Source organism: Poecilia reticulata, linkage group LG12, assembly GCF_000633615.1.
Source record: "Poecilia reticulata strain Guanapo linkage group LG12, Guppy_female_1.0+MT, whole genome shotgun sequence".
In the NCBI taxonomy this organism is placed as follows: Eukaryota; Metazoa; Chordata; class Actinopteri; order Cyprinodontiformes; family Poeciliidae; genus Poecilia; species Poecilia reticulata.
In genome coordinates this window covers 2475260-2486085 of record NC_024342.1, presented here as the reverse complement: position 1 = coordinate 2486085, position 10826 = coordinate 2475260, and the positions used below count along the sequence as shown (strand labels likewise).

The following is a 10826-nucleotide window of genomic DNA, read 5'->3' as shown; positions in this document are numbered from 1 at the left end:
ACAAATCCCAAAAAAGTTGGGACAAGGCCATTTTTACCACTGTGTGGCATCTCTCCTTCTTCTTACAACACTCAACAGACGTCTGGGGACAGAGGAGACCACATTCTCAGGTTTAGAAATAGGAATGCTCTCCAGTTATGTCTAATACAGGCCTCTAACTGTTCAATCGTCTTGGGCCTTCTTTGTTACACCTTCGTCTTTATGATGCGCCAAATGTTCTCTATAGGTGAAAGATCTGGACTGCAGGCTGGACATTTCAGTACCCGGATCCTTCTCCTACGTAGCCATGATGTTGTGATTGCTGCAGAATGTGGTCTGGCATTATGTTGTTGAAAAATGCAGGGTCTTCCCTGAAAGAGATGACGACGTCTAGATGGGAGCATATGTTGTTCTAGAACCTGAACATAGTTCTCTGCATTAATGGAGCCTTTCCAGACATGCAAGCTGCCCGGCCACAAGCACTCATGCAACCCCACACCATCAGTGATGCAGCTTCTGAACGGAGCGTTGATAACAACTTGGGTTATCCTTGTCCTCTCTGGTCTGGATGACATGGCGTCCCAGTGTTCCATAAAGAACTTCAAATCGTGACTCATCTGACCACAGAACAGTCGTCCATTTTGCCTCACTCCATTTTAAATGACTCCTGGACCAGTGCAAACGGCTGAGCTGGTGGAGCTTAGAAATGGCTTCCTCTTTGCACTGTAGAGTTTCAGCTGGCAGCGGCAGATGGCCTGGTGGTTTGTGTTCACTGACAATGCTTTCTGGAAGTATTAGCCCAGGCTGTTATTTCCTTGACAGTGGCATTCCTGTTTGAGGTGCAGTGACGTTCAAGGGCCCGGAGATCACAAGCATCCAGTAGAGCTTTACGGCCTTGACCTTTATGCACAGCTATTGTTCCAGATTCTCTGAATCTTTTGATGATGTTATGCACGGTTGATGATGATAACTTAAAAGTCTTTGCTATTTTACGCTGGGTAACACCATGCTGGTATTGCTGCACTATATTTCTGCACAACAATGGTGGAATTGGTGATTTATGGAAACTTCCTTATTTCTCCAAATGATATATCAGCAGTTAGGAAGGAAAGTGTGTGAAGGAAAAGTCTCAAGTTCCATTTTTGAACACGCATGAATACAATTACTGCTTTTGACAGCTGAATTCATTTGCGGACAGATTTCACAGAGCAGTCAGATGAGCAGCTGCGGTGGCTGTTTGGTCTGAGAGATTATGCCCCCTTTTTTTAAAATGTATGTTATTTGATCATGTGAACAATAAAAAAGAGAGAGTCTCTTCATTCAGTTTCATCGAAACCAGGACTAAAGAAATTATGGCAGTGAATGTCAAGTAGTTCCAGTTCTTTAAAAAAAGTTATTTTATTTCTTGGGGCTAAAGAGTCTGTCATGTTTCCTTTTTATATAAAAAAAATATTTTACAGGAAATATGATTACGAAGCTCTTATCTTTGAATAGTGTAACAAACCAAACTTGGAATTGAATGAAATCAGGCGACCCACAAGTCTTTCTGCAGCAACACAAACACATCACCTAACAGGCATTACATGCACTGATGTAATGATTTTACATTAAGTACAAATATTTAGCTGATGCCGTACAGATCTAAGGTCCTGCCTGTACTTTAGTTCAATAAACTGTGAATATATAATTCAAGAAGACCTTTAAGGCTTACTTTTACAAACCACAACAGGTACAACATAGTCACCTAGCGTGTCATAACATAGCAGCAACCAATCAACACTTCACTAGTACAGTACTGGTTAGTACACATATCCTTCAAATTTTGGTGAAAAATTTGCCTGGTTGGAAAGTTTTTCTAACTTCCTCCGCTGACATTGCTAAAACTACGTACAGAATATTAAAACTGCACATCGTTCACAACTTTGCTTCCTGTTCGCCGATTGGCCCGGTTGAAATTTTACTGCAGGAATCGAGTTCAATTGGACAAAGGCCCATATGAAGCAGTGAAGGGAGATCATAATGAAATGCAAATACATGAGAATTCAATGGCCAGGCTAGTGTGGGCAGAACTTGGCAGAAGTTCCAGATCCTCTTGCTGGTGACTCACCTGGACTGGTTAACTTCATCCTTGTTGGATGGAAACCCACTTCCCAACTATGCCAGTATCAGGACATGTTTTCCCTATTAGATTATGACCGTCCTCACCATTCTATGGCTAATGACATGAGTTTACCTCTCTCCAGATTTACTGTATCTGTTTTGGTCATTATGCCCTGTCATATTTCAGATGTTCTCTGCAGAGTGCAGGTTTTTACAGTGAGATGTGATAAAAAAACAACAAAAAAAAAAACGTCCACAAAAGCCTACTGGAACAGCTGAACATTGTATGGGGTTAATCAGAGATGCTTTAAATCAGTACTGACTCCTACTTAGCACTTTTGAATTTTGCTGGTAATTGTGTATACACCCCAGTTACCTGGAGAACCAGGTTGTTTGAGGTTTATCTTCAATTTGCCCCTCTTAAAAATGCTTATTTTGCTTTTTAGTTGTGTTGAACTGATCATAAGTTACCTTAAACGTAATAAAAATTCTGAAGCGATTATTCTCACTTTTTTACATTAGAAGCACTAAGTATTTTACAGTAGTGTGTACATTTGTAATAACAGGTTGTAATAACTGGAAAACAACAAAATAGAGACAGTTCAATGGAGCTTTTCCAAATCCATGTAAAAGGACAACCACATGTGATGAGATGATGTCACAAAATCTCCAACGAGTAAAAAACATGTTACGGTGTTGCGTCCGCAGTTGGTTCCACCAAATTAGAATCAGCATATTCTTTGTCAAAAAAGCTTTGTGGAAAGCTGTAGCTTGTTTTTGAAAGGAAAAAGGAAGTGCTTAAGAGTGGCAAGATATAAGTGAACAGCAATTTTCAACTACACTATCAAAGTTAAAGGAGATGTGGTTAACTTCCTCTGACGTAGTTCCAGAACCATTGGATGATGGATCTGCCATCTGAGAGACCGGACAAAACAGGAAGATGGCCCTCTCAACTATGATTGAACAGATTGTTCAATCATAGTTGTTTCTGAGAATCAGCAGGCGGCCCACGCTTTGAACATTTCACATTCCATTTGGACATGCTGAGCAAATACATTACGAAAAAATGTTTGCAGCAATGATAAGAATTAACAGAAGAAAAGAGCTTTGGTTTGGTACGTTCCCTACCTGAATTCAGCATCAACATGTTGGCCCTCTATTGGGCTCAGGACCTGAAATAACTAATAACGTTCATTTTATGCTTGGATTGAAGTTATTTTGAGCTGCAAATAATGGATGATTGTAAACAGTCAGTGTGAATAAAATTTGCTCCCTCAACTTGAGTCAGTTTAGTTGCCTTGTTGCTTCAGCTCAGTTAAAGTGTCAAATTCAAAAATACGTAATACTTCTTTAGCAATTATATTAAACTAAAAATGATTAGTTAACAGAAACTTTTTAAAAGTTTCTGTTAACTTTTTAAAGGTTAACAGAAACTTAGGTTTTTACATTACTACATCAAGTTTACTTAACATAAAATTAAAATTTTTTATAATGTAAATGTTCAATTTTTACTCTGATTTTTACTTGTTTTTCTTACTTTAAATGGTCTTTGTTTCATTATAAATTATGTTAGTGACACAAAGTTCTATGGACATTATTTTATTCAAGTCAGGATTTTTTTTTTTTTTTACAAATTTCCACCTAAAAACAAAATGAACAATTCATAAAAAAATGCATGCTTTCAAATATCTTTTTATTTTTCTGAAGAAAACTAACAATAAAAAAACGATATATTTGTATGAACTTATAACTACTCAAAAAAAAAATCTTACATTTTCACAAAACCTGTTATCAACATTATTATCTCTTCAAACATTGTTTAAGCAAGGTTTACATTTAAAGAAAAACAGGCCGGTCTGATCTATACCAACCTAAGTGTTGATGTTTAGCTTAGCTCAGCAACAAATCTGATTACAATCTGCTAAGATTATGATTCCCACATACGCAAGTAAATGCTTTATATATTTGTAGAGTACCCTGAACTGATAGTAGATATCAGTTTGTAACAAGTCAATGATCTGTGACAGCACCAGGACAAAGCAGCAGCAGAACTTCAGCCTGCAGGGGAATGGAAGAACCCTCATCTAATGGGCAGAGAGTGAGCTGAAATGGGAACAGACAAACTTTAAATGTCATGTAAATCTACTCAAATGGGTGAAGGCTGGGGGCAAAAACTTCTACGTGCTTCTATCAACTTCATCAATAAATCTCTTTGATCTTCAGACAGGTCTTTAGGACTTATTGATATTTTTGTGGCTGTAACCCACAAAGTGCAACTCTGACGTCATTCCTCCTGAAGTTTTTCAAGCGATCTTCAGTTTGACTGGAGCCGTGATATTTGTGGAAGATATGTGATTAACTGCTGACTGTCTCAAAGCGGTGGTGCGACAGCATGAAATGACGCATCCTCTTTCAAAGAATCCTGAATTTCGCTGTTGAGATTTTGGGTCACAGGAGAATCAAAACTGTTTTATAAAAATTGTGCATTTGTTGCCGTGTGCATCAGAAACATGATCGTTTTATGAGTACGTAGTTCCAAAGAGCCCAAAGGCAGGGACGTTAGTCAGCGCAATCCTAAGCAATTATTCACTTTAAAATAAATTATAATCACATTTATCCTGTCCGCCTGTTGCAACCTTATCTTAAATATGCTTCTTTAGACGCTAATCTACCAGTTAAACCATTTTTAAAGGAAGATGTTCAGAGTCCAGACAATAAAATAGAGATGTGCAAACCCATATGAAATTATTATGTTGATTGAGTGCATCAATAGTTTATTGCTTATCTACCACTTTGCCCTAAACTGTCACTTTGCAACCAGTCACCCAATTCAATACAAAGTATGAGGGACTGCATGGCATTGCAGTTGTTAGCAATACTGTCTTGCATGAAGCTTGCAGTTTCTCCCTGTGCATGTAAAACTAGTCGACTTTGCAAGGACAACCAGAAATTGATACTCAGAAGTCTATTTCCTGTGATTGTTTGTCATGCAGAAATGGTAGAAATGTCCTCTAAAAGTGATCCACTCTCATGTTTGCGATCACAGGTTTTACAGAATATTTCGGCAGAGTTCCTGGGCATTAAGCTCTGGTGTTTTTGAAAATGATAAATCCTACTGACAGGCTGGAAAAATCCAGTTAAAGATTGCTGAGTGGGGTAAATTCCTGCCTGTTGTTTTGCATTGATAGTGGAATCAAAGTTCCTGAGTCATATTCCAGCAGAACACCTGGGTTGAAAATGCATGCTGACGCCTACTTTACCTTTTTAATTGCAACAAACAGGAATAGATACGTATGATTAAAAGCAGCTTTACAAAAAACCCCACTGCTGTGCTATGATGACTGAGTATTTGCTGTCTACTTTACCTGCCTTTGTGTTCGACTGATTCACTTTTCTAAACTTGTTTGTGTACTCAAGTTATCTCCTGTCTCCTTGGGTCTATTCCACCGGCTAACATGTGTCTCAAAGTTCATCTGACAAACAGACACGCAGCAGCATCAACTCTATCACTGCTAGGTAAACCTCCCAAATAAAGTTGCCTAAAACAGACACTGACAGCTACAGCAGTCATCTGACTAAAATGTGACTTGGATGATTTTACATGGATTTTGTAATGAAGATGGGGTGAGGATGTGGGGAGGGGGCCTCAGAGGGTCCGCTGAGTATAAAACGAGCTCAACAGCCCACCAGCAGTTTCCTTTGACTTCACTGTTGTTCATGTTTGGAGCTTAACACAAAGCACTCTCAATTTCTTTACTTCCAGAGAGACTTGCCACACTTCTTATTTTCTCACACACTTCTGATTATTGATCCCAAAACAATGGCCATTGATAAATCTAAAGTAGCCATTGGATTTATAGCTGCAGGCGCTCTGACTCTCATGTTTGGAATAATTTCAGCAATTATTGGGCCAACAGTTATGAAGAACCAAGTAGTGAAGGTAAGCTAAGTTCTATACTGACTCATCTGTTTATTGCTGTTTTTGTAATATTAAATTCTCAGTAAAACCTCAACTAATATTTATGCATTTTGACTTCACAAATTTACCTAAAAACTGAACTTTTACAAAAGTTGACTTGTAATTTATATCAGATAACTGCTATCAGTTTTGTTTGTATTAACTGTTATCAACATTTTTTATTAACTATTTTAATTAAAAATAACCGGTAGATATAAAGCTATCAAGCAATTTAGAAAAAATCCATTTGCTACCAGCTAATATCACTGTCCTTTTAATGGAACTGAGATAAAAAAGTTTAAGTTAGTTTTGCTTTTGACGAGTTCTTATCAGTTGTTTGGGGTTTTTTGATGCAGAAATAAGTGGAAATAATTAAGGATTAATATCCTACAAGAGGTAAACGAAAAGAAAAACTACATTTAAAATTATTTGAAGCAATTCACCAAGCAGAATAATAAATTGAAATAAAGTTTTTAGAAGTAAGACTGTGCTAGATACACAAAACACTTCAGTTTGCGAGAATAAATTAGCTACTTTCTGATCCAGACCCATCTTTAAGTCATCAAAGAATCTAAATGCTTTGAGCTTCACAGATACTGACTTTGGCAGAGAGTGTTTCATATTTTTTATTTTACTAATAGGCAAACAAGTGAGTGCTTTTAGCTTAATCACAACTCAGTAGATCTCTATGAATTATGCTGTCAAATAAACAAAAAAAAAATTGCAATGGACAGAAAATAAATCAAAACGCACAACATAACTTCAGCACAAAAATGCTAATTGTTTTTAGTCTCATTTAATAGTGTTGCAAAAAAATATTTTTGGTTGTGATGTGAAGCTTTATTTGAACTAATGTAATAATGTGATGATGAACCATTATGGATTGCACAGAAACTCCTGTTGTATTTATGGCTATTCTATTGCTCTGACTTAGCATCAACATTATTATGTTGCTGCTATAGCATCAACATTTTAATCTTAAGCTTTAGTTTATAGACTATTCAAATTCACATTCCCATATATTCTTTATGAAGTCCCTTTTGTTGCATGGTGTATGGTTATTAAAATGGTTAACATAAACCAGCGTTATGCTAGACGTTTGTTGATGGGCTGCTAACATTGTGTGGTCACAGTTGAGCCTGTTGCAATCATGAATCAATGAATCACATGATAAATTAAGATGAGCTTAATGATTTTCATTCTGATAAATAATATTTTTTGAGGGGCACTTTTGTTTACTGAGACATCCATTGTATTAGTTTAGTTTGTGTGTAGTGTGGACTTTAAGAGGGAAAACTTGCATTATTATGCCATTATCAACATGTTTCTTGAAAATGGTATCAAAACAACAATATTATTGTTTATTTTTGCCAATAGTTACTGGTAAAAATATATCTTCCATAAAATTTTGCTATTGTGACAGATCTTGCAAAAGCCTATTTAATCTAATTTATCTTACGTACATTCAAACTTGTTTGCGCGCATAAAATATCTATAACCATATCTAACTTCTTCATTCCAAAAAATAGTTCAAACATATGATATAAAGAACAAAGTGAGTTTTACTGAAATTTTAATACTGAAAGTTTTGTACCTTGCATTAAACAAACATCCACGGCTCTATTGGGAAGCGTAGCGAGCAGGAACTACGCTTCCCAGAATCCTCGGCTGCTGAAGTAGAGGCGTTACAATAAGACTATAAATACGTGGTCTCCGATGGGAGTCGTTAATCAGAAAGGTGAATGAGCGAGCCGGCGAAACATCAGGTTTTTTTTAAAATTTTTACCAGAAACGAAGCTGTTCGTCCCATGTTGAGACACCGTTAGGTGGTTTACAGGCAGCTAACTTCGTGTCGTGCCACAGCTAAACAGCTTGCAAACAAAGAAAGCTACTTCTGTGCGGTAAACATTGCCAGTGGTGCCCTGTCAAGCTGTCAGTGTCAGGATGGCTGTTAATAAATCCAAAGTCTCAGCCGGATTCATAGTAGTAGGTGTCCTGACTGCGTTTTTCGGTATCGTTCTCGTTTTTGTGGGGCCAGTAATCATCGATGACCAAGTAGTAAAGGTAAGGAGTTTAGCATATTTACAGCCGGTATTTCTATTTGCTGATAGACTTGAAGTCAAAGTTTGAGTTTCAAAGGACTTCAGAAGAGCGCGCGTGCAACCTCTACATGATAACATGCGCACGCGGGACTTTTATCAGCTTAGATAAAGAAATAAAGTAAAGCAGAAATATGAAGCTGTTCTGGGTGAAAACTATGGAGTTTTTTGTTATTGTTGTTTGTTTGTTTGCTTGTTTAACGCTAATAACTTTTTTAATTTGAGCTTTAATTAAGCTATTGAATTGTTAATATTGTTAATAACACTGACTGTGTGTAAGTAAAAGTTTATAAAAGCAAGCAAAAAAAACAACAACAAAAAAAAAAACGATTTCGTAAGGGGAGAAAATGTGATCTGTTTTAGATCATCAAGTCATCTGTCAAGATCTTGTTACAAAACTGAGCTTTGTGAGGCCACATGCAGCAGCTTTAGTTTCGCTATTGTGCTATTGTCCTTTTAATTTAGTTTAGTTTGAGTTTATCCACAAAGTTCACTTTTAAGACTGCTACAGCAAATTTCAATTAAAGATATCTTAGATACAGTGGTATATTTTGGTTAAATTTGCACAAATATAAATGCTTTAAATCATGGTCTGGCCATGTTTCTAGTTAAAACATAGTTCAAGGTGAACCCATATTTGAAATTTGCACTTTGTTGCAGAACTGTTGTAACAAAAAGGTATGTAGCAACAAAAAGAGTGAGTGGCACTGTAAGTGGGGAAAAAAAAAAAGATTTTTCTAAAAATGACTGGCCAAAATTGGACATTTTCCACCATCATTTATTAATTAAAAAAATAAATGGACTTGGAAATATATTTTTTTGTGACTTATTTCTAATAACAAAACATAATTGGAACACGAAATGGACAATAAAAAAATTATGATTATACATGAGTATATGTAAGGGTATTTATTCATAATGCTTGTCAGCCAAAGCATGCATATATCATGCATGCATTGAACAAAATGCCTAGAATTTTGGACATCAGAATACAAGGAAACTTTGCCACGTTTTATGGGAGAACAATTATTTTAAAATAAACACTTGAAGTCAGATAAATATTAGAAATACTGTAATTTACCTTGAATGCTAAGTACATGCAACAATAATTACTAATTTGGAGAGGAGGAAGAAGTTTCATGGTCTTAATATTTGAAACACAAACAAAACCTGGGAAAACATGAAGATTTAAGCTGCAAAATTGCTTTCATAGTTAAAATCTAAAGCAAGTACAGTCAGTTTAAAACAAAAGTAAACCAAAAAAATCTGGTTAACTTAAAGTAACTAAACTTGGGTACATGTATGTCTACCTGTTGTTGAGTATATCTTATTACTGTACATTTAATCTGTTAAAGTTATTCAGAAGAAAACGTGTTGCAGTTCAACCTTCAACCCTCAGGCAGAAATAGAGGAAATTGTTTTGAATCCACCAGAAAATGAGGAAATCACAAGATTATCCCTATGTATTTGTCAAATGTACCTTGATTGTTTTTTCCCCTCTAAGGTTTGTGCATTTGCGCATTTAATGAGTAGATTTTCCCTCCTGGCAGTTACCAATCAGAGCCAATCAGGGGAACAATGCCCTTTTCATCTTGGGTCAACTGATTGAATGTTGTAGACATTTTAAGAGAGACAGAGAGACTGTATTTTGGTTTTATTTGCTGTAATAATAATAATCAGAACTTATATTAAAGAAACAGTTTGTGTTATTTTTGTGATTAATCAAAAAAAGTTACATTTTTAATGATTTGCAGTGATTGTGTTAAAATACATTTTCTATCCATAATGACACCTTCTCCCCCTCTCTGTTTTGTCATGTCAGAACACCATCATTGACCCAAAGAATGACCTCTCCTACACCATGTGGAAGGACCTCCCTGTGCCCTTCTTCATGTCCGTCTACTTTTTTCATGTCCTCAACCCTGAGGAGATCCTGAACGGAGAAAAGCCCATGGTGGAACAGAGAGGACCGTATGTGTACAGGTACAGAACTGCTGCAGCTCCAGGCCTGCAGCTTGATCACCCATTAGTTCTACATGTTGCATGCATGGAATTCAACTTGCTTTATAATGCAGGACCGAACATGAGAACTGCTGTTCCTTGGGAGTACACTGCAAAAACACCAATTCTTACCAAGTATTTTTGGTTTAGTCCACTTGAAATAAGACAAAACTAATTTACAAGTAACCTTTCAGCAAGATGTAGGAGCTTGGCAATAATTCCTTGATATTGATAAAAAGTACTAGTTCCAGTGGCATATTATTTTACTTATAACGACATATTTTTCCTGTTAGAAATTAAAGTAATCTGCCAGTGGAATCAGTTTTCATCAAAATTAAAGAATTACTGACTTGCTTAAAAGTTACTTGTATATCCATTTCATTTTAGGTGTATTGATATTTGCATCAGAAACCAGACCAAAATACTTGGTAAGATTTTGGGTTTTTGCAGTGTCAACACTTTAATTGAAATAATCCACTGAGATTTATGTTGGATTTCTTTGGGCTTCGTGGAGAGAGAATTTTTGTATTTGATTATGTTTGGATACTTTTAGACATTTTGAGTTTGAAAAAAAAAAGTTTTTGTTTAGCACTTCTTTGAAACGAAAGTAGCTTGTGTGACCTAGATTTTTGCTGACTGAAGTGAGTGACTTCCTGTCATGCATTGATGGGATGATGTTTGACAGCGAT

The 10826-nt window shown here is 36.2% G+C and overlaps 1 protein-coding gene across 3 annotated transcripts in view; it reads left to right on the top strand.

The window, feature by feature from the left end:
* Positions 1-5798: 5798 nt before the first annotated feature.
* scarb1 (scavenger receptor class B, member 1) overlaps positions 5799-10826 on the top strand; it is a 22901-nt gene continuing 17873 nt past the window's right edge. Inside the window, exons 1-2 of one of the 3 annotated variants that reach the window (XM_008423216.1) lie at positions 5799-6019; positions 9959-10119. In XM_008423216.1, coding sequence (XP_008421438.1) covers positions 5900-6019; positions 9959-10119 — 281 coding nt within the window. In that variant the 5' untranslated portion in view covers positions 5799-5899. Of the gene's footprint in view, positions 6020-7725; positions 8102-9958; positions 10120-10826 lie in introns of those variants that run through there. The other 2 variants (XM_008423218.2, XM_008423215.2) reach the window with 2 other exon arrangements.